The sequence below is a fragment of the Thermobia domestica genome, chromosome 16, assembly GCF_964235325.1.
Source record: "Thermobia domestica chromosome 16, izTheDome1.hap1.1, whole genome shotgun sequence".
Classification (NCBI taxonomy): Eukaryota; Metazoa; Arthropoda; class Insecta; order Zygentoma; family Lepismatidae; genus Thermobia; species Thermobia domestica.
Genome location: NC_137469.1, coordinates 128,699,577 through 128,724,967, shown reverse-complemented (window position 1 = coordinate 128,724,967; position 25,391 = coordinate 128,699,577). Strand labels below are relative to the sequence as shown.

Sequence of the window (25,391 nt, the reverse complement as noted above, 5' to 3'; positions counted from 1 at the left end):
TTTTATCGTTTAACTTTGACGATGCAACGTAGGGGAGGAGGAGGAGGAGATGATCAAATTTTCAACCACCTGACCGATCTCGATCAAATTTTCATTAACCTAGATGAAGTTCGAATCTGAGATGGTATTTGTCCCTTTGACGTGTAACTTAAGGGAGGGGGAGAGACATTTGAAAGGAGGGGAGAGACATTTGAAAATGATCGAAAATGAACAATATTAGTGTCGTATCTATAGTTTTTGGGATCGCTGAGATGAACAGTGACACTTCTGTTTTGGAGGTCTCTGAGATGAACAATGATACTTCCGATGTCGTGCCCCGAAACATGGGGAGGGGAGAGGGATATACAAAAATCACCGAAAATGACCAATATCAAAGAACGCTTTAGTAATAGTAAAAACGGAACATATTACTACTTTTCCTTAATTTAACGCAGCGAAATCGGGGTGCGTCTTAGATTCGAGGACGTCTTAAATTCGAGTAATTATCGAGAAATCCTTAATTAAAGATATTATTAAAGTGTTATTAAAACTACTGTGGTAGCCATAAATATTTTAAATTTTGTATCATATTCAATCATTCAGACAACATTGTGTCCTGAGCAAGCTAGGTTTGCTAGTTTAATTTATAATGCTTCTAATATTCACTTATAACTTCAATGTTATCTTTCCCGAAAATCTGGGGTATGGAAGGAGCTGCGCAAATTTATTCAAGGTGTGCACCTTGCTCTCCTTTCACAACGCTAACGATGCCCTGTATTTATAGTGTATGACTATAAATACAGTCAGAATATTATAATAGTTCAGCGTTAAACAAGCCGAAACTCGGTTGCAAGTAAGTAAGTAGTATAGTTGCTAAGATTGGCAAATTCTCGGTTTCTAGCAACCAAGCACTACTTGGCACAATTTACTTTGCTAATTTAACCGAGTGGATGTCAAAATAACTTTTAACCGAGAATTAAATCAAAATAATGGCTTAAGGCCTCATTCTTCTTGACTAAAGTAACCGAGTAAGTTAGTGAAAATATTTTTAAAAAAATTTCTTAGTAACTAGTATTCCAAAAAATATGTTAAAAGAGCAAAATATGATTTAACCTACTACTGCTCGGTGACTAGTATCCCACAAGATTTCTTCAAAATTGTTGTCCTAAGGGAGATTTGGGTACTTTAACTTTCACTCGGCAAGCGAAAAGTTTCTGTGTGTATTTCTGTTTTTATAAATTCTAACATTTTTCCCGTTCTTTTTCTCTTCGACCTCCATTTTATAAAGACAACTATCAAATTACAAGACTTCGCCAGCAGTGGAAGAATAATCGAGGTATTATAGGCGCTCGTCTAGTAATTCTATGGGCTTCAATTCAAATCCAATCTACTTGAAAATAAAACATTCAAATTTAATTTGTTCTTACAAGGTGAATGATGAAATGTATTTGCTCAAAGTTCTCCATCTAGAAATGAGATACAAGAATCATGCGCATATTAACCGAAAGAATGGAGATACAGATGGTGATCATAAAAATGGAAACACCTGAACGAAATTGCAACTTACCAGATTAATATAATGTCGGGCCACCTTTCCCCTTCAGAACAGCCTTGATGCGACGTGGGATGGAGGCATAGAGGTCGTGAATTGTAGCAAGTGGAATTTTACTCCATTCCTCGTGCGGGGTATCGGCCAGTTCTGTGAGAGAGGATGGAGGTGGAAATCGTCGCCGGAGTCGTGTTTCCAAGACGGACCATAGATGTTCAATTATGTTGAAATCTGGGGATTGGGCGGGCCAGGGGAGGTGTTGAACTTCATCCCGATGTTCCTGAAACCACGCTGCAACAACGCCAGCTGTGTGAATGGGTGCATTATCATCCTGGAAGATGGCGTCATTGTCCGGGAACAACATCCGGACCATAGGATGCAAGTGGTCTCCTAAAATTGCGACATAATCGTTGGCAGTGATTCGTCCGCTAAGTGTGATCACAGGACCCAATGAAAACCATGATATGGCGGCCCACAGCATCACCGAGCCGCCACCATGTTTCACAGTTGGGCGGAGACACTACAAATCATAAGCTTATTTGGGCGTTCTCCATACATAAACACGGGCCGTGGTTGGGAATAGGGTGAAGGTTGACTCATCCGACCATATAACACGTTTCCAGTCCTCAACGGTCCAAGTTGCATGGTCGCGGCACCATTTGCGGCGTGCGAAAGCGCTATGGTCCCTGATGAGCGGTTTGGCCCGTGCAACACGACCCCGTAAGTTCATGTCATGTAATTCGCGGCGGACTGTGATTGTCGAAACAGGGTGGGGGAGGTGCTGATTGAGTTCCTCCGTCACTTGCTCCGCAGTGGCACGACGGTTCTGCGTGACAATGCGCTTTAATACCCGGCGTGACCTGTCACTCATGATTTTCTTCCGCCCACTGTTCTGCTTCCCCGATGTGGTTTTCCCGTGTGTTATGTAGGCCGTCATCACCTTCGACACTGTCCCACGCGACACACCTAACACAGTAGCCACTGCCGTCACACTCAGTCCACATAACCGCGCACCAACAATTTGCCCTCTTTGAAAATCTGAGAGGTTTCTCATTTTACACTACCTCCGTCTGCTGCAGCCACTGGACACTGCTGTTCCACTGGAGCCTGACGTAGTATGGAGACCGATCTAACACACCACCACCAGCGGTCCGGCGCTGCGGGCGCCACGACATCACTGCCAACCAATACAACTGACGTGTTGCCAACTACAGGTGTTTCCATTTTTCTGATCACCATCTGTAGATCTTACTGAAATATTATCAAGAACAAGAACATTCATCCATATTCATATTTCTTTGTTTTGTTTCAATTTTGTTTATTCTTCTTTACGAAATTACAGTTCTCAATTACTTACAAGGGACGTATGCGAATCGCGACAGTTAGATATTTAATAAAATTGGTACCCTGACTAATTGTGGATCGCTAATTATCGTGGTGATAGTGACTAGGTGCGGAAATGCCTTGTTTACCTGCTCCATATAACATATATACCAAGCAGTAACAGAGTGAGGCTGTGCCGAGTTATACCTCAAAAACGCCGGTAAAAGGCAGAAAATGAAAAATGTGTGCAGGTAACCTGATTCCTATGGGAGGGGGACACGTGACCAAGAACATGACAATCACACAAGCAATGTTGTCATCCCTACACAAGTTTATAATTTTTCAAATAGAACGTATACAATTTTATGGCATTAAAACAATTGACATAAAACGTGAAAGAAAATAAGCAAAACTATATTGGGGTTGCAACACTGCATAAATCCTGCTTTCCAAACTAAAGAAGAGACGGCGCACCACATGAAAAGGGTACAGAAGAGCTGTGGCACGAAAGGTAACAAACCTATGACAAGAAAGTACGTCAGAATCGATTCGTAAAGATTAATGACCTGTGATGGGTGTCAGTCAAGAGTGTAGGAAACGTTAACATGCGAGACAAAGATGAAGACAAAACACACTGCATTCAGGTTAACAGTAAGTTAATATACAGGCGCAAAATATTTTAACATAATACACCAATACACACAACAGGAAAGACATAGATAGTATTGCAAAATACATTTCTTGCCCTAGCCGCACACTCGATATGAAGCATCAAGCCCGTTAGTCGCTGAATGCTGTGGTTTATTTCCCACTATACATTTGTTCCTTCTGCAGTATTGTTGTTATTGTACATTTGTTCGTTCCTCTGTACGTGCCCCATAATTTCTCAACTTTAGAGACTCGTATTTCCCTTATTTGACAACACTGATAACACTCCTTTTTCTTATTTTCTTTTACGTTTAATCATATTGTTTTAATGCTATAAAATGGTACACGTTCTATTTGAAAAATTATACGTTTGTGTTGGGGTGGCAACACTGCTTGTGTGACACTACTTCCGTGACCTGCCCCCCTCCCATAGGTATCAGGTTACTTGCACACCTATGCGAGCCTATTTTTGGCTTTTTAAAGCACCCACCCTGTCACTGCGTGGTATATATGTTATACTTAGCGGCTAAACAAGGCATTTCCGCCCCGAATGACTATCACCACGATGATTAGCAATACACAATTAGTCAAGGCACCAATTTCCATAAATATCTAGCTGTCACGATTCGCATATGTCCCTTGTTAGAATATTACAAGGGATAGTGAATGATATGTTACGGTGTTCTTCAAGAGACAACTCGCTCGTTTGATATCGTAAATGCTTCTTATAGGAACATGCTTGTATTATTAAGTGGAGATCAAATTACACAAACTCAGGTGCTCACAAAATGCTCAAACATATTTTTATTACTAGATTATGTTTGAAATATATAACAGGATTTCTACTGATGCAATGATTTCGAGAAATTAAACTGTGACGCGCTGCACATATTGTTTTCTTTTTCTTTATTTCTTTCCTTTTCTTTTCTTTTTTCTTTTTTTTTCTTTTGTAGATTGTCCTTTTGTTTTCTTAACTACATTTTCCGAATACACTGGAAATCAATAACACCGAAAAATGTTCCTGTTATCTTTAATGTAAATGATACATAATAATAGTACATTTTTTTAAAGAAAATGAAAAATACGATGGTTTTGCGGATAAAATAAATTTTCACAAAACAAATATAAGAGTCAAATCATCCCGCACTACGTAATAGTTTTTCATAAATTTTCAGTATGCATTAGAACTGAAAACTAACAAAAGTAAAGGTAACATTGAAACGAATAATGTAAAACATCCAGAGATTTGACAAATAACTTTATCCTGTGAAATAAAACGAAAGTTTGAACAACATTGGTTTTTCCTTGGTGTGTCTAAGGTAAAATAAAATCTCTTTGTAAGTTTCTCATGATATCAATCGCTGTGTAGATTTAAAATGGTGTCTTCTTCCCGATTTTTTATTCGTTGCAGAGGTATGGATTTTATTCCACTTTTTTGCAGTTTGCTAAACTGACATGTTTTGAACGAACTAGAACAATTGTAAAAAGCCTTACTTATTCTCAACAAAGTAATCCTCACTGCATTTTTGGCTGTCTACCGTGGAAGGATATGAAGAATTTCAAGTTTGAGCGCACTTTTGTTCGTGATCACACATAGTTGAGGAATATTCAGAGCTCCATGAAAAACCTTAATTCTTACTAATCTAAAATTTCATAGTAAAATTTGACCTAATTTGAGGCAACACCGTATTTATTTTATCACAAATGAAAATGAGTTCCCACATCTTGGTTTTAGTCAAGATTTTTACTCCTGTCGTGTATTCAGAGTTTATGATCAGTAGCACAGTAAGGTACTTGAAGAAATGTTCCACATTTGAATGCTTGAGGAAATAACCCGATGACAGATTGAGAGACATGTTAAAAATAAATTCTAACATAAGAAAAGAGAAATAAAGAAATAAAACATTTTCTACAGTCACTAGGTCCCGTCAGTAGTAGGGGTCCCCGTATATTGCGCCGAGTCAGCAAAAATTTTTGTGACGTCATAGGTCAAAGGTCAATGACCTTGGCCCAGGGTCAATGACCTAGGGGTACCTAGGACCACCCCCTCTAAATTTTGGCAGGGGTACCTTGGCCCACCCCCTAAATTTTGGCAGGGGTACCTAGAACCACCCCCCTTAAATTTTGGAAATTGCCAAATCTAAAAATTGGGTATGGTAGCCTAGGACCATAGTATGTACCTCTAGCAGTATTCGGGGTCTATGTCGTTCCCTTTCATGGGTAAAAAATTGCCAAAAATTCAAATTTCGGAGGTTTTTGACCTAATTTATCCCCTTTGATGAGGTATTATTACCTTATATAGTTATATGGGCGTATACAGGGGTCTATTCCCTTTCATAAGACATGGGTATATTAATGCACCCCTTCAAAAATTTGGGAGGGGTACCATGGCCCACCCCTTTAATTTTGGAAATTGACCAATTTCAACATTGGGTATTATAGTACAGGACCCTAATATGTATTATAATAAATTTGGGTGGTCCACCTCATTTCCTTCTAGGGGTACAAAATTGCCAAAAATATAAACGTAAGCAATACGTTATACCACGTGTTTGGTTTTTGGCTCAATTTATCCCCTTTGATGAGGTATTATTACCCTATATGGTTATATGGGCGTATACAGAGGTCCATTTCCTTTCATAAGACATGGGTATATTTGTGCACCCCTTGAAAAATTTGGGAGGGGTACTTTGGCCCACCCCTTAAATTTTGGAAATTGCTCATTTTATATATTTGGTATTATAGTACTGGACCCTAACATGTATTATGATAAATTTGGGTGGTCCACCTCGTTCCCTTTTAGGGGTACAAATTGCCAAAATATAAACGTAAGCAATACGTTGTACCACGTGTTTGGTCTTTTGACCCAATTTATCCTCTTGGATGAGGTTCTATTACCTTATATGGTTATATGGTTATTATAGGGGTCTATTTCCTATCATAAGACATAGGTACATTTGTGCACTCCTTTAAAAATTTCGGAGGGGTACTTTGGCCCACCCCTTAAATTTTAGAAATTGCTCATTTTATATATTTGGTATTATAGTACTGGACCCTAACATGTATTATGATAAATTTGGGTGGTCCACCTTGTTCCCTTTTAGGGGTACAAAATTGCCAAAATTTTAGTACAACCACGTGTTTGGTATTTGGTACATTTTATCCCCCTTTGATGAGGTCCTATTACCTTATATGGTTATATGGTCATGTATAGGGGTTCATTATCTATCATAAGACATAGGTACATTGGTGCACCCCAGGAGGGGTACCTTGGCCCACCCCTTAAATTTTGGAAATTGCCCAATTTAAACATTTGGTATTATAGTACAGGACCTCAATATGTTTCGGTGTTTCTATTGTTAAATTTTTAAGTACAACCACGTGTTCGGTTATTGACTCAATGTATCCTATTTGATAAGGTATGGACGGGTATCCCCTTTCAATTTGGTAGGACCATTCGGGTGTAGTACAGTCACGTGATCGATGATTTGGTTTTAATGTGCGACGAGGTCCCTGGTCAATGTTCTCTAGGAATTAGGTGGAAACTTTGTACATGATTCTTGGCATTTAAAACTTTTTTTTTCAACTTTTCAAACTAAAAAAATCAAAACAAAAATTGAAACGAAAACTTTTAAACAAAAATCTTGAAACTAAAAAATTTTTCAAAACAAAAATTTGAAACGAAAAATTTTGAAACGAAAAAAGTTGAAACAAAAATTTTGAAACAAAAAATTTTCAACCCAAAAAAATTTGAAACGAAAAATTTTCAAACAAAAAATTTTGTAACAATAAATTTACAAACAAAAATTTCAAAACAAATTTTAAACAAAAAATATTTGGAAACGAAAAACTTCAAAACAAAAATTTCGAACAAAAAATTTTAAACAAACAATTTTCAAACAAAATTTTGTAAATAGAATTTAAATCAAACAGTGATCAGCTTTCACGGTTAACCGTTAAACTTTATCCGGTTTTTAACTATTCGATTAACAAATAAACGGTTTTCAACTATTCGATTAACAAATAAACGGTTTTCAACTACTCGATAAACAGATGAACTGTTTCTTTCCTTTTCACACCAGTGAGTGCAAGAATTGTTGTACTCGCTTTAAATACGCATCATTTTTGAAACAAGGTGTTAGTGTTCATCATGGATACACAGTGGAAACATCCATTTACCTGTATTCTCGCAGGGCCTAGTGGGTGTGGAAAAACGTATTTTGTGAAGCGATTACTGTCACATCTCCCAACCATGATCAATGCAAAATTTCGTAAGATATATTGGTATTATGCAGAATGGCAAGACGTGTATGCAACAATGCCAGTTCCAGTAGAATTTCACGAAGGACTTCCACGAATGAAAGATTTTCAGCCTCACGATGGACCACATTTGATTATTATTGATGACCATATGCGAGAAGTGAATAGTGATATTGTTGATATGTTCACAAAAGGATCACATCATCGAAATATTAGTGTGATTTTTATAACACAAAATGTATTTCATCAAAGTAAAGCAAATAGAAATATGAGTTTAAATTGTTCGTATTTGGTGTTGTTTAAAAATCCACGTGACAAGTCACAAATCAAGCATATGAGTTATCAAATCATGCCTGAGCATCCACTGTTTCTACAAGAAAGTTATGCAGACGCAACAAGAAATCCACATGGCTATTTACTGCTGGATCTTAAACAAGATACACCCGATGAAATGCGATTTCGTACAAATATTTTTCCCGACGATTTGCATCATTATGTTTACGTACCAACAAAACATGTTTAAATTATTGTGCATGTGAAAAAAATGACTTAGTCTGTCACGATGTCTCCTACAGTGAAACACGCTGATCTGCTACGTGCTCTGCACAAAGCTAAACCAAGATTGCGTAAAGCTATTATTGCCAATGCAGACGCTTCATTAATTCATAGTATTTGTGAATGTTGTTATAATGTCTTAAAAGGCAATGTTCCACTGACAAGTGCGCAGAAGTCAAGATTAAAGCGTTACAAGAACACGCTCCGCTATCTCGTAGACAATACAAAATCATTGGATAAAAAGAAGAAACATTTAGCCGTACAACAAGGAGGATTCTTACCTGCATTACTTGCACCTATTGTAGGAAGTGTGTTATCCAGTATTTTGTTTAAACAATAAACATCATGGAACATAGCAAGAAGATGGTTTTAGTGCCACCAGAAATGCTTCAACGAATGCATGCATCATCATCCCGTGTGAGTGAAAATCGAGAATCTAATCTTGATCGTGAAATGCAATCCATATTGAATACATCGTATCCAAGTGATGAAGAAAAATGGAATCAGTACAATAGAATATTACAGAAATATCTTTATGTGATACGTAAACAAGAAGAACCAATACCACTTACAATTACATCAATGAAACCTGATGGTGACGTCCCGAATGTTGACGATAGCACGAAACAAGAAATTTTAGCCGCAATACCACAAATGTATCGTAAGAAAGCCGAACTACTATTCCGTCGTTTAAAACAAGATGACGCAATTACGTGGGATCATAAAGGAACAGTGTACATCAACGATAATAAACTACATGGATCCAATATTGTAGATTTAATGTGCGATGTGACTCGACCGAGGAAACATTCTAATCCTCAAGGCTGGGAATTGTTTTGCAACTACCTTGCATCGTCAAACACACCTCAAGAATTGATTGGTAATCCACGAAGATTAAACTATATTGTCAAGCATAATAGTACAACAGCATCTGAAGGATCTGCACCACCAAAACCGGCACCTGAATTATTTTCTTCCGGAGAAGAAGAAAAAGAAGAAGAAGAAGAAGATGATGTTTTAGAAGTCCGACCAAAAAGAAAACGTATCATTCCACAATGGTCAACGTACAAACCATGAACAAAAAGTTGAAATCCATTTATTACAATCCAGCACATCCTGCATCGTTTTCTACTGCAAAGAAATTATGGCAAGCCACAGGAAAATCTATACCTCTAGCCAAAATAAAACTTTGGTTAAACAAACAACCTACCTACACGTTACATCGTCCTGTACGTCGTCGTTTCCGTAGAGATTTTTATCTTGTCAACAATATTGATGATCAATGGGAATGTGATTTAAATGATTTACAATCACTTCAAAACTATAATGACAATTACCGCTATATTCTTACAGTGATTGATGTGTTTAGTCGGTACGGGTGGGCTGTACCACTAAAATCAAAAAGTGCCGAGGATATAGTGAATGCATTTGAAATGCGATTTTCCAGGAGAGGAAACCAATTGTGCTACGTAGTGATCAAGGAACTGAATTTACCAACAAGACAGTACAAAAGTTTCTCAGAAAACACAACGTGCAACATGTTACAACAAAGGATCCAGATATTAAAGCCAGCATCGCAGAAAGATTTAATCAGACATTGAAACATCGTATGTGGAAATACTTTACCAAATATCAAACATACAATTACATCAAAGTATTGCCTTTACTTGTAAAAGCATACAATGAAAGTCGGCATTCCAGTATTAAAATGGCACCTGCAAACGTTTCTCAGGACAATTTACTGGAGGTGTGGCATAACTTATACGACAAAAAGCTACAACGTTCAAAACAAGATACGGATTTATCTGTTGGTGATACTGTTCGTATAAGTAAAACGAAACGTATCTTTGACAAGGGTTACCTCGAGAACTGGACTTGGGAAATATTCAGAGTAAAAGCCATTGTACCAAGAAACCCACCAGTGTATCGACTAGAGGATTTAAATCATCAACTTATCGATGGTGTTTTCTACAGAGAAGAATTACAACCAGTACCGCTCCCTTCGACGTTCCTCATCGATAAAATATTACGTACAAGAACAAATGGTCACAGAAAGGAGTATCTCGTCCAGTGGAAAGGATATCCTTCCTCATTCAATTCGTGGATCCCTGCAACTTCATTGAAGAAGAAGAAGAAGAATGGAACCTGATCAAGATTTTTACGTTACACTTCCCAGTAATAGTTCCATGGATTATTTTCCAGAAAATACATTGACTTCATATATTACGAAATTACAACGACGTGTAGAGTTTCGCCAGAAATGGGATGTGGCAATTGTAGAGATTCATTATCCACATTCTTTGCTGAACATTAACAGTAAAAACAATAAAATATATTACAAATCATCAAGTAGTAATGATCAGGAACCGTGGAAGGTTGTAACGATCCCTGTACGCTATTATAACAATATACGGGATCTTATTCATGCAATTAATATACATCATAAAGAAACCAATTTATTTATATCTCATGACGCAACTAATAATATATGCCTCATAAGACATCCCAAAAAGGAAATCCATACTTCTGTACAATTGTCACCAAGTGTTAGTTTAATGCTTGGATTTGACCCGAAAAGTGATTTAAAAGATATGGAAAAGGGACAATATACACCGGATGTACGATTAGGCTTACCATCACAAATGTACGTCTATTGTGACATTATTGAATCTGTCATTGTTGGAGATACAATGGTACCCTTGCTACGAATTGTCAACATGGATCCTGTGAATCATACTTTTGGAAGTCATGCAGTGCAAATCTTTAATCCTGCACATTATGTTCCGGTGGAAAAAATGAATTTTGAGCAAATACAAATCGATATAAGGGATAGCACAGGTCATCGGATGCCATTCACCTTTGGAACGGTGTGTACAAAACTACATTTCCGTCGTCGTCGTCATGACTGATCCGTATTTGCAATACTACCAAAAACAAGCGTTATCCGGTATCGGCAACGTCTATGTGGGAAGTCCCTATCAAGCAGGACATGGCATTGGAAGTTTCCTTGGTGGCTTATTTCGTTCAGTGTTACCACTTGTGAAGCAAGGCGCTAAAACTGTGGGAAAAGAATTATTAAAATCAGGTGCCAATATGATTAATGATGTGGTGATCTCGAATCAACCGCTGGAAGAATCGTTTCATCAACGTATGCTAGAGGCAAAATCAAATTTACAAGAAAAAGCTAAAAACAAGTTGAAAACTATGCTGGGAAGTGGATATCATAAACGAAAATGGGATGACTGCTCTCAGTTTGAGGTTGACCTTCCAACGATCAACAACACCATCAATCCTACGAAGAGACGTAAATTATCACATAAGAAGAAGAAGAGATCATTGGCATCGTCACCAGATATTTTTGATTAATTCAACGATGGCTTTCTTACATCATCAATCCTGTGAATGTGTAAAAAGTGAATTGGACATTTTTTCAACGTTGCCCACGCAAACCAGTGTTCTGGACAATCGTATTATAGGCTACAAACCAATTAGTTCAATAGCTGAAAATTCACCAATAGAATTTGTAGTGAGTGGTAGCAGTGATGAATATATTGATTTACCACAAACCTTATTATACATCCAAGCACAAATTGTGAAACCAGATGGTTCCTCCTTCATCAATACGGATAAAGCAATTGCACCTGTCAATGATTTTCTAAATGCTATGTTTAGTGAAGTACAAATCTACTTGAACAATAAACTGATTTCATTTCCGTCACATAATCATCCATATCGTTCGTACCTGGAAAAACTGCTCAATTATAGTGATGGAGCTAAAAATACACATTTACAAACAGCAATGTGGTTTCAAGATACGGCTGGTCATATGAACGCAACCACAAGTGAGAACAAAGGATTTCAACAACGCTATGAACTGACAAAACAAAGTATGAAATTCGATATGATTGGACATCTTCATTGTGACATTTTTAATCAAGATAAATTTTTAATTCATGGAGTGGAATTACGTGTGAAACTTATTCCTGCAAAACCAAACTTTTGTCTCATGGCCGGTGAAAGTGGTGTCAATGCAAAAATCAATATTCTAGATGCATCGTTGCAGGTGAAAAAAGTCAGCATCAGCCCTAGTGTCAAATTGGCACACAATAAAATTTTACAATCTACACCGGCAAAGTATCCTCTGACAAGGGTTCAAATGAAATCATTTACCATCCCGAAGGATATACAATCCAAAACTATTGATAACCTGTTTATGGGAACATTGCCAAATCGTATTATTGTAGGATTTACATCGAATGAAGCATCCAGTGGAACTATTACCACCAATCCATTTGAATTTCAACATCTAAACATTAATTTCTTTACATTGTACGTGGATGGAAAAGCTGTACCTTCAAAACCATTGCAACCCAACTTTGAAGAAAATCTCTACATTTCATCGTACCACACATTGTTCTCAGGCTCTGGCATACATTTTACCAATACTGGAAATACAATTTCAAGAGCCGACTACAAGAATGGATATACACTGTTTGTATTTGACCTAACTCCCGATTCTTCTGCTGGAGATTGTCACTATTGGAATTTACAACGACATGGAGCCATCCGATTGGAAGTTCATTTCCAAGAGAAATTAGCAGCACCTGCAAACTGTATTGTGTATGGAGAGTTTTCCTCACTCCTAGAGATCGACCACCAGCGCAACATTATCCTGGACTTTTAAATTACAAGGTACGTATACGTTATGTATCATTTCCATTCACGATGTTGAATACATTACAATTAGCTAGTGCTTTAAACGGGAGTCCATTATTCAGAAATCATTTTACCGGGGTATTTGCAAGCGATGAGTTGCCCTCACGGATTTCTCTTCCTCTGGCAATCATTGTAAATACAGATCCATCTACAAAACTAGGAAGTCATTGGATTGCAATTTATATTGATCATCGCGGTGTTGGAGAATATTTTGACAGCTATGGCCTTCCTCCTTATGTACCACAACATGTTGCATTCTTAAAACTTCATTGTATATACTATAAATATAATAATACCCAAATGCAAAGTCTTGGTTCATCCGTATGTGGCTATTATGCTTATTTTTATTTGTGCTGTAAAGCCCAAGGAAAATCTCTGCGTTAAATTCAATATTTGTTCACAACAGTACCCACGGTTAATGATCGTAGACTGCTGCAATATACCTTCCAGGTAATTTTATCATATTTATCATTGTAAGTGTATTTGTTTTATCATCATCTATTTCTATACTAATCATCTTTTTCCTCGTTCTTTTTACAGAATTCACAATACGAAGCTTTGCAAACGGGTGCTATGCTGCAAAACATGGAAACAAATCATCGCAATCAAGAAGAGGAGGCAGTCTAATGAAGAAACCCAGCTCAATATACAAACATTGTCAATAAGAAAGAAAAAGAAGAAACCAGAAAAATGAATAAAATACAATTTATACTTATTTATGTGTTTTTATTGTCCATTCCATATACAACGTTATCAGATTCTCCTAAAGAACTGTGCGATATAAGACGAGAACCCTGTGCAAAGTTTCCACCTAATTCCTAGAGAACATTGACCAGGGACCTCGTCGCACATTAAAACCAAATCATCGATCACGTGACTGTACTACACCCGAATGGTCCTACCAAATTGAAAGGGGATACCCGTCCATACCTTATCAAATAGGATACATTGAGTCAATAACCGAACACGTGGTTGTACTTAAAAATTTAACAATAGAAACACCGAAACATATTGAGGTCCTGTACTATAATACCAAATGTTTAAATTGGGCAATTTCCAAAATTTAAGGGGTGGGCCAAGGTACCCCTCCTGGGGTGCACCAATGTACCTATGTCTTATGATAGATAATGAACCCCTATACATGACCATATAACCATATAAGGTAATAGGACCTCATCAAAGGGGGATAAAATGTACCAAATACCAAACACGTGGTTGTACTAAAATTTTGGCAATTTTGTACCCCTAAAAGGGAACAAGGTGGACCACCCAAATTTATCATAATACATGTTAGGGTCCAGTACTATAATACCAAATATATAAAATGAGCAATTTCTAAAATTTAAGGGGTGGGCCAAAGTACCCCTCCGAAATTTTTAAAGGAGTGCACAAATGTACCTATGTCTTATGATAGGAAATAGACCCCTATAATAACCATATAACCATATAAGGTAATAGAACCTCATCCAAGAGGATAAATTGGGTCAAAAGACCAAACACGTGGTACAACGTATTGCTTACGTTTATATTTTGGCAATTTGTACCCCTAAAAGGGAACGAGGTGGACCACCCAAATTTATCATAATACATGTTAGGGTCCAGTACTATAATACCAAATATATAAAATGAGCAATTTCCAAAATTTAAGGGGTGGGCCAAAGTACCCCTCCCAAATTTTTCAAGGGGTGCACAAATATACCCATGTCTTATGAAAGGAAATGGACCTCTGTATACGCCCATATAACCATATAGGGTAATAATACCTCATCAAAGGGGATAAATTGAGCCAAAAACCAAACACGTGGTATAACGTATTGCTTACGTTTATATTTTTGGCAATTTTGTACCCCTAGAAGGAAATGAGGTGGACCACCCAAATTTATTATAATACATATTAGGGTCCTGTACTATAATACCCAATGTTGAAATTGGTCAATTTCCAAAATTAAAGGGGTGGGCCATGGTACCCCTCCCAAATTTTTGAAGGGGTGCATTAATATACCCATGTCTTATGAAAGGGAATAGACCCCTGTATACGCCCATATAACTATATAAGGTAATAATACCTCATCAAAGGGGATAAATTAGGTCAAAAACCTCCGAAATTTGAATTTTTGGCAATTTTTTACCCATGAAAGGGAACGACATAGACCCCGAATACTGCTAGAGGTACATACTATGGTCCTAGGCTACCACACCAAATTTTTAGATTTGGCAATTTCCAAAATTTAAGGGGGGTGGTCCTAGGTACCCCTGCCAAAATTTAGGGGGTGGGCCAAGGTACCCCTGCCAAAATTTAGAGGGGGTGGTCCTAGGTACCCCTAGGTCATTGACCCTGGGCCAAGGTCATTGACCTTTGACCTATGACGTCACAAAAATTTTTGCTGACTCGGCGCAATATACGGGGACCCCTACTACTCCGTCTCATATAGCCTCCCTGCTGAAAGGGACGTTAAAATCAAAATCAACCCCACTCTTCAATGATTGAGGCCTGCGCGGGTGAACTACGGGACAAGCGCCAACTTGATCGAAGCTGATATCGACAGTGGAACTTCGAGATGTTTGTGAAATGAATAGATTTTCGGTAATTACTGTATACTTTTCTGTTTGTGCGAAGTTGAGTGAAGCAATGTGACCCACAAACGAACTATCCCAGTAGAGTGCAGCATGCGGCGATTGTCCCCTTGTTCATCAACTGAGTATTAGGAACTTGTGTGGACAAATGCTAAAATATATGTTCTATTTTTCTTTTATTATTAAACCTACTTACGCTTCGTTCTCACCTCCTTGGATAGGTACTGTTGATGGTGCATCATCATTGCTGTCAGTGGTATAGTGCTCTCTCCAAACGATAGTAGTATTTTCTTCTGAATGTATTTCTGTAGATCAAAAATTAAAATAAAATTAAATAAACAATTAATGTTAAATTTCATTTATTTTATTTTGTGTGTTAGATCATTTAAAAATTATTGAACTTTTCGTGCACAAGATGGTGTTCGTGTCCCAAATCTCTGGGTATATGAGATGCAGCAGAACAAGCATAACGTCATTTGATAGCTGATAGTTGAAACTATAAGATGTGGAATAACTGTTGAAATTGTTATATTCAGGCTCGCCGTGAGATAGTGAACCTTCCGCAAAACAGTGCTACATTTCAAAATTTTATTTCGATAAAGATAAAAAATGTTGCACTGTTCCATGAATGTGCTGCTTTGTACCGTTTATGGCAAGATGCATTATCAAAAACAACAGCTAAAATATAGTTCTGGAAATTTCGATGTCCAAATTGCTCCTACCCAGGGGCAGATCCAGGGGGGACAATCAAGGCGATTCCCCCCCCAGAAGAGGAAACTTTCTTATTTTATATATATATATATATAAATAAAACCCATCCCAAACTTTGGAGCCCTTGAAAGTAGCAGTATAACAACCCACCGCCCCCCCCCCAGAAGTCGGTCCTGGATCCGCCCCTGCACCTACCAGTGGCCGACCAAACATAGCAAGAGTGGATGACATTGTGGCAAAACTCGAGCATATCATCCAATGACCTAAACATTCATCACCAAATAGTGTTAAACCATTTAAAGAAATAAGACTATATAAAGAAGCTGTAAAATTTGAAAAATGAAAGAGAGAAATCCCGGTGGTGATCGCTTGTAGCGCCAGATTTTGTAATAATAAAAATAAAAAATGAGATGGCGGGTTTTCGGGTTCACATTCCGTCTGTTCCTATTTATTCCCTGTGCACCACCGTTAAAGTCTCCGTTCCCCGAACTAAAATGGTTTTGTGACTCGATAAGGGCTGGTCTCACGGTTTGGAAATCCTATCTCCCCGCGGTGTCCCAGGGCTTTTGGAAAACAAGATCCCTCTAAAACCGTGTAAGCAACTGAGAATTGATATTATTTGCATACGTATCCTGTATTCACATGCTGCAACGCTGAAAGAGAATTTTGCTCTAATGTTTGGTTTGTGTGGACTAACTAGACTGACTTTCACTTTCCAAGTGGACTGAATGATAATAGTAGTAATAATAATAATACCAGAAAAATAAACGAATATCTAGAATTTAAAATTTTAGTTGAAAATTCTGAAAATCAGTCTAATCCCCACTAGAATCGAGAAATGCTTATATTGCCTAATTTGCCTAACAGATCCTTTGGAAACCAATGTTATGCTTAAGGATAGGGATACAACTTGTTTATGAAAGAAAAAGCTTACGAATTTGGAGTTAACAATGTAATAAAAGTTTTAATGAGCAAACGAAACAACAACAAAAAATGTTTTTCTAAAAAAAAAAAAAAAAAAAAATTCTAAGCAAGCCGAAAATTAACATTGAATTTTGAGTTTTATGACAACAAATGTTCAGAATAAGGCATAAGGCCTTAACAGAAAAAGAAATCAATTCAAGTAAATTACATCTGGGCTATCTTTTCTTGACCTATGTAGTGAATGAATTGTTATCATTAACCTGACACACATAAACAAACTATGAAATTGATGTCTATAACCAGTGCTAGATGCAATCTTGCATTGTTTATATTTTATATAGAGCTTTCATAATTTACATATATATATCATAACAAACTGGTTAAATTATAATCTTGCATTTGAAAATACCTAATTATTTGACATCGTATGCTAAGCATATAGTTTACGTTGATCAGCTGATATGTTCTGACTATGACCTTTACAAGATTTATGAAATTAAGGTATTATATTGCTTGACGGAATTTGAATATAACTACCTACATCTTATTTGGGGGAAAACTAAATATTGGGATGATTTAAAATAAGTTGAAACGAGTTGAAGTAAGTGGAAATAAGTTGAAGTAAATTGAAATAAATAAATAAAAATAAGTCGAAAAACAAGTCATGACTGATTTGAGATTCGTGGGAAGCATGAAAGAAACATAGAATGATCTAAAGGAGTTAAGTAAACCTACTACCTGACTGCTAACCATTTCTAATTATTGAAATTATTGACTGAAATATAAGGTGTAAGTACACTAGATATGCAATTCGACATTGACCTAACTAACAAGGATACACCATTATATACACAACATCAATGAGTGTAGCATTACTATTTGATTATGCATAAAAGCTATATATATACACATATTAGCACAAGTAGAAAATCAACAGACACAAACATATATAGATATATATAAAAATCATAAGTACAGACATGCATACATACATAAAAATCAAATAACATATGAATATTAATAGTAAATGCAAAGACGTCTATCGAGATTTTAACATAATCGAGTTCGACGTGTATCGAGTTTTCGTGATTTTCTGTCTGTATGATCAATAAGATCGGTATATGGCCGTATACTTTCATTTATTTGCATGGTCTATGCGCATAGACTTCTGATCGCTCTATTGTTAGAGGATCAGAATGACGTAATAATTGCGGCTTTACTTAGCCTACTTCGTGTTTTTCCATCTGTATTCTACCTGACTGATATAATGTCGGTTCCGCTTTATTTACGGATTACGTATGTCTAACCAAGAAAATGATTAATTGTGAGACTAGTCGCATATATTATAATCACTAATTAATCTTTTAGCTCTCTTACATAACATACTTTTGCTGAGACATTACAGTATTATTTATTAGAGTTTTACTAGCATATAGATCGAAATAGATTCATTTAGTCCGTTAACTTCTATGGAAAATGACTTTACAAACACAATAATCTTTGGACAATTGGAGCAATGTCTTGAATATATTTTCTAGGAATACCTATTACGCCTTGTTCTAAATTATCTTAAATTTCTAATATTGCATGTCCATAGCGCAGATGATGCACTTTCGCTTCATACAAACTTCAATATGGTAAAGTAAATACTTCTTTCATGACAAATTTCACAGTTCGAGTCGTTAAAGGTCTACAACCTGTTATTTGATCTACATTTAATTTAACTTTCTTTATATATTATTTAAAAATTCTAAGTGACAATTAGAATAATGACATAAACTACTATCTCTTTAATAAAAACAACGACATGTTCACTGAAGTCACAGAATATATGTAGAAGTACCATTGTAAAAAGTCTCTCTATTTTCAATAAGTCTTGCTCAAAAAAAAAAAAAAAAAAGAATTCTAATGTTTAGTAATTATAGTTCGGATTGGAAAATCTATTCTCCATACGATGAAAATGCGTTTGAAGGTTTTCAAATAGTTCCGACTTTAACTTTTTCACTGCGAACGTCTTGCATTTTATTCAATGCCGAAAATTTCCCTTTTAGCATCAACAAGAAATAATTTGGATGGGTCCTACCTTTTGCCGTCCATACTGCTCTCACCACTTTCGTAGTCACCACTGAGTTGACCACACACATACAGATGTCCCTGCGTTTCTTGGCTTCCTTCTTCCGGGGGAAGTGTCCTGGATCCGGAGTTCCTCTCTTCGACTCCTGCTGCGTCCTCCTCTTAAACTGCAAGGGGCGTCGCTCTTGGGCGTCTCCTGGTCCATCAAAGTGGGGCTTCTGTTGGTCCATTTCTGATATGATGCACTTTTACTCTTGACAGCACTTTTAAACGTGACTCTGCACCAACATCACTCTTTGTGTCAGAAGTGTGGTGTTACACGGATTAATAGTATTGATTGTTTTCAAGTATTGTTTATAGTACTTCAAAACTGATTATGTATTATTAAAGCTAGTCTAAGTGCTTTCGGCGAGTATGTAGGCCATCCGTTATCGCTAATTGTCTGTAATTGCTCGTGAATATGTTTATAAGTGCGAAATTCTGTCACTCAAAAAAAATGTCTGTAAGCGTTTCGCGATATATATATTAGCAGCGTTAAAAGTTTACATACATACATACATACATACATACATACATATATATATATATATATATATATATATATATATATATATATATATATATATATAGAGAGAGAGAGAGAGAGAGAGAGAGAGGATCAATGTGTAAGTTCCTATGCCTTAGAAAAATTGCAAGTCCGCACACTCGGCTTCGGTGAGTTTAGCCGCACATTATTCTCGGTTGATTAACTTTTGATTATCAATGTAGTGTGTGTGTAAGTTCCGGGTGTGTTTTTGTGTTGTGATGATATGATGTTTCCCGGTGATGTACGTGGATACGACTGACTTGGAGTTTTGAATTTTTAACCTGTTGATCTTTTTGGATACGCCTCTAACGGTGTCTTCGATTTCGTCTCTGTTCTCTTATTCGTGAAATTATTTTGATGTCCTAAATTTTTATTTTCTTGGTCTCCGCCTATTTACGGTGCTCGAGCGTCGTCTCTCCGACGTACGTGATTTTTTTAGATTTCACATGTTATATAGAAAATTTTTATAGGGGTTTATTCGGCGCCTCGTAGTCTCGTACGTGCTTTTGAGCCAAGGTACAGACCTGTGTCAAAATTTTATCTTGGTTCTGCGTGGCGACATATGGTCTAGGATGTGATTTTGACAAATTCACAGAGATTATTTTCCACTTGGATTCTATTCAATGTGTTCAGACTTTATTATTTTTCTCAACTTCATAAAAAGATGCTAAAAGCTGTTTTGTTTTTCTTTCTTGGGCTCACGCAGGGTCCTCTGTATGTGTGGTCTTCTACGCATGTGGCTTAGGCAGCGGCATTAAGAGACAATAGAAGGGTCTTTCAAATGTCTTCGCCGCAACGACATGTATACAGAATAAAAAAAGAAAACATCTTACTCTCGGAGAGTGAAGGAAAATAAAGAATGTCCTTTGCTTCTTTAAACACACAAAAATGAAAATGAAAATGATATTCACTAACGTTCATAATTATATGCAAAATTGAATTAAAAAGATTTATTTGAAAACTAAATAAAAATGGTGATGATGCAACTGTCACAAAGCTCGACGTTTCTGTGCGACATGAGCTGACTCTGAAGCGTTTACTCGATAGAAATTTTCCATTTGCGAAACTATATTGAAACATAATGAACTCGAGGCATTTCTAAAGCAGTTGATCACGATTGACGAAAAGTGGATAACCTTTGAGGACAATACGCGATCCGATAGTAATCGTGGTCCAAAAGAGGAGAAGTTCCACAGTTTGTATCAAAGCCCACACTGACGCTCACGAACATTATACTATGCATTTGATGTGATTGGAAGGGCAGAACGATAGCTCCGACCTGTACCGTCAACAACTAGCATGAGTGCACCTTGTGACTTAAAACAAATGGCCGGAACTAGCCAAGAGAAACGGTGTTGCATATCACGCTGATATCACGCCAGACCGCATATATCTTTTATCGACCCGTCAGAAATTGCGAGCATTTGGCTGGTCGGTCCTAATGCATCCACCGTATAGCTCGGACCTCGCACTGTCATACTATCATTCGTTTTTGTCTCTGCAGAACTCCCTGAATAGTATTAAGTTAGTTTCAAAAGATGCCTTTGAAAACTACGTATCATATTTTGTCCAGAAATCACAGAAGTTCTATAGCGACGGGATTATGATGTTACCGGAAAAATGCCTAAACGTCATCGAAAAAAAATGGTGTATGTGTGGTTTCATTATGCTATTTTCAAATAATAACACATATATCTGAATAATAATAATAACGATAATAACACATTTTCTGATAACATTATCTTTCTTTTAATTTGTCGAAAAGTTTTCTATCCTAAGCCAGAGTTTTCATTTCCCTGTAGTTTCTCTTCCCTATATCTTTTATAGTCTTATCAAATCTAGGGGTGGCTCTGTAGTCAAAAAGTCACATATCTTCCAAATTAATATTTAAAAAAAAATCGAATAGCTATGAATACTTAATCCTGTCTGCGAATGAGGAGCGTTCCAACAAAAATTTTAGTTATCTTAATATGGAAGATGCAACCCTGATTGATGTCCAGGAGAGATATGACAGCAAAACGCAAGTCACAATCCTTGATGTTATCCTGTATTCATGTGTTCTGCTTGGTTTTCTCTAACATCCGCTACTGTCATACAATACCTTTTCAAACGCCTGAGCTTGCATACAATGAAGTCAGTCTAATCACACTTTTTTTGTGAATACGAAGTCTTAATTTTATAAATATCCTTGCAACGAAGGGTAAACAGGTTATTAAGTGAAATCAATCTATAATATCTGTGTAGATCTCGCGCTAAATCGAAGGAAGAGGTAGACTCGGAGGGAGAAATTTCTCTGTTTCTCGCGAGAGAATAATTGACTTATTGTTTCAAGAGCGAGAGAGTTTCGCAGTAGATTTTCGAAGAATGGTTGTTTACTTTGCGAAACTCCCATGTCAAATTACTATCAAGAAAAAAGAAAATACTTTCGTAATGCACTTGACAAATTCAGAATTAAATAGCATGTGATGTATGTTAATATAACTTTTTCAAGCATTTAGGGAACGAATGAATGTTCTCGAACTACATTTTAAATTTATTTATCTCTGAAGGGTTACTGTAAAAGCAAACAGGTAAAGACACACAAAAATATGTAATTGTTACAATTATATTTAAATAAATCATTATAAAATAGCAGTTAGTAGAGAATACTCAATTCTTAAGTCGTGTAGTGTAGGTTTAAAATAGAGAACAATCACAAGGATAGAGTAAAATCAGTCTCCGCTATATTTGCATGATTTCACGCATATTTTGTTGCTTGCTTGTGAACTTATGGTTGACAAATGCGTCTTCAGCATGGGATAGCAGAGTTCGATTTCCGGTAGGATCACTTGTAATTTCGATTCTATGTTAAAAATAAATGGTAGAATGAGTTATTCATGTTCGTTAGAAATGATCGAAATCGAACATACTTGAATTTCAATATAACATAAAACTTTTACGTCTCTATTTTACAAGTTAATTAATAGGCTATTGAAAATATAGTTAACTTTTCGGATTAGTTTCTTACATCCGTTTCAAATTACAATGATAATAAGTAATGTAACTGAATGATTTTTTTTTTTTACAGAATCGATTGAAAAATTCAAATTAAAAAAACAAACAGTGAGAAATGTTGGTACCATCAATTGTTTTCCATTTCTTGAAAATTTTAAATTCTTTGTTCTGCACACGATATATAAAATTAAGATAAATAATTCTACATGTGCGAAGAAACTAAAACTAACTAAGTAACTCTATGGTCTATAGCAGTGGTTCTCAACCTAATTTATATCACGACCCCATTTTATCACATCCTCTTGCCAGGATGTGATAAAATGGTCGCGACTCCCTGGTTTTGTAATAAGCTTATGTAGGACTTTTAATATACCGGTACCTATTACGGAGATCTCACGATATATATCTAATTCTATAATAGTAGAATCCATTTTTTGTTAGTGGATTCAATAATTTCCCTAAAAGCGAATGGATTAAAACCAAATTTGGTCAGTTCATTCATATTACAAATATCGAATCCTATCCGTCATACTGTTTTCAAAATGAATACCATTAGTCGGAGTGGTTTTTCATCTATGGTAAACATTAAAACAAAGACAGAAAATCGCTTATCAGTTGAAAGTAAATTGATAATGAAGATGGAACCGGACATTGCCGCATTAGTAAAATCACACCATGCCCAGGTATCAATTTTAATTGTATTCCCATATGCAGGTTTTGTTGCATTTATTTATTTTATTTTATTTTTTTTTAATTTTTTTTTTTTTTTTTTGGTATTTCAATATGTAGTTCTTATTAGTTTCATATTGTACCTGTTTCATTTAAATTGATTTTTAAACAACTCTGCATCTGTTGAAAATGTTTAGTAGAAATATTTTTTTGTTGTTCTTAACTGTATGTATAAAAATTAATGTATGACTATCAGAACAAAATTCATAATAATATTTAAAAATATTTTCCGGTATTAGTTCTTAATTGTATTTATCTCTTCCGCATATCTTCGCGATCCCCATGAAACCCTGGTCTAAAGAATCGGAGATTCAATGTTGCGTTCACAAAAGCTCTCCACTGACTTCTATCCTTAGCCAACTGGAACCAGATTTTACTTTGTATTCCATTTCAACGATAATGTCTTGCCATCTGCGCCTAGGTCTTCCTAATGGTCGTTTTGCAACTGAATATTCAGTTAAAACTTTCAAACTGTTCCTACTTTCTTCCATTTCGGCTACATGATCTGTCCACTTGAGCCTCCTAGACTTGATGACCCTAACAATGTTTGGTAAACCTTTGTACACTCATATCATCAATTATGTACAAAATTATTGTCGCATGTTTATAAATATGTTGTTGTAGGAATATAATTTGATAACGAATTCGCCAAGTATTTCTTATAATGTTAGTATGTGTATAATCGGTAAAGACATGTATGTGGCTAATTTCATGTCAAAAAAACAGTAAATAAGAACAATAAGACTTTCTTGTCCATTTAGTAACATTTTGTTTTACTCATTCTAATTTTCGTATTTATAATTCTTTTCCTATGAAATTTACCACAAATATACATTTCCCGATTATACCAACAGTATCAGTATTAAAAGTACCCTGCAAAATCATTATCAAATTATATTCTTATAAGAAGACAGTTATAGATATGCGACAATCATTTTGGACATGAGTGTACTTCCTCGTTATGAGGTTTCACCATTCCCCATTCCCGTTCCTCTTGGGTCCGATTATTCATCTCAGAAATGTATTTTCAAATACTTTCAGTCTTCTTTCTTCAGTCAGAGTAAGCCACCATGTTTTGCAACCATACAACACAACAGGCATCCTTATCATACAAAGACTTAAAATAGATATATGATTATCAAATGGCAAATTCGTTGTTATTTGTTTTTTATTAATATTTGAAAGGTACCTCACATCAGAATTCAAATAATGCTTTTAAAGTGAAAAATAACTGAAAGTTTGAAAGCCGTAGGTTGATTTTGGTGGTGAAGAGGGAACATTATGATTATTAGGTTTGCTTGTCGCGGTGGTTCAGTGGTACAGTTCCAAAATGAGTTTGGGGTTTCTGGTAACATCCCTCATCGTGCCAAGTGGACTTTCTGGTACATAAATACCGTGTAAGTTGGTATTTTCTCGGAACTACCACCAATTCTTCCTGCTTTCTCCATTCCACCATTTTATTTCACTATCATAATGCCCATCTGTCTTAGCCTTGAAATATAATCGTGGGATGTTAACACTTTCAATACGGCTGTCAATAATGTATTGACAGGGGGTAATAACACTGGCGTGACGATTGTCATGAACACCTTGACTCAAATTGTCCTTTAGAATTTAAATGTCCTGGCAAGAGCCATCTGTTAAACGTATGTACCAGATGATCGACGAAGGTCCAAGGATCAATAGTAGAAATTGGTAGACAGTAGCTGCATAATAACATAATGAAAACAACCAACTGAATTGAGTTGTATGCACGCGTTATATTATCGT

The 25,391-nt window shown here is 36.2% G+C and overlaps 1 protein-coding gene across 1 annotated transcript in view; it reads right to left on the bottom strand.

The window, feature by feature from the left end:
• LOC145672808 (uncharacterized) overlaps nucleotides 1-25,391 on the bottom strand; it is a 52,878-nt gene that overhangs the window by 25,469 nt on the left and 2,018 nt on the right. The window contains exon 2 of the mRNA XM_081741964.1: nucleotides 15,801-15,909. Within this exon, the coding sequence (XP_081598090.1) occupies nucleotides 15,801-15,909 (109 nt within the window). The remainder of the gene's footprint in view (nucleotides 1-15,800; nucleotides 15,910-25,391) is intronic.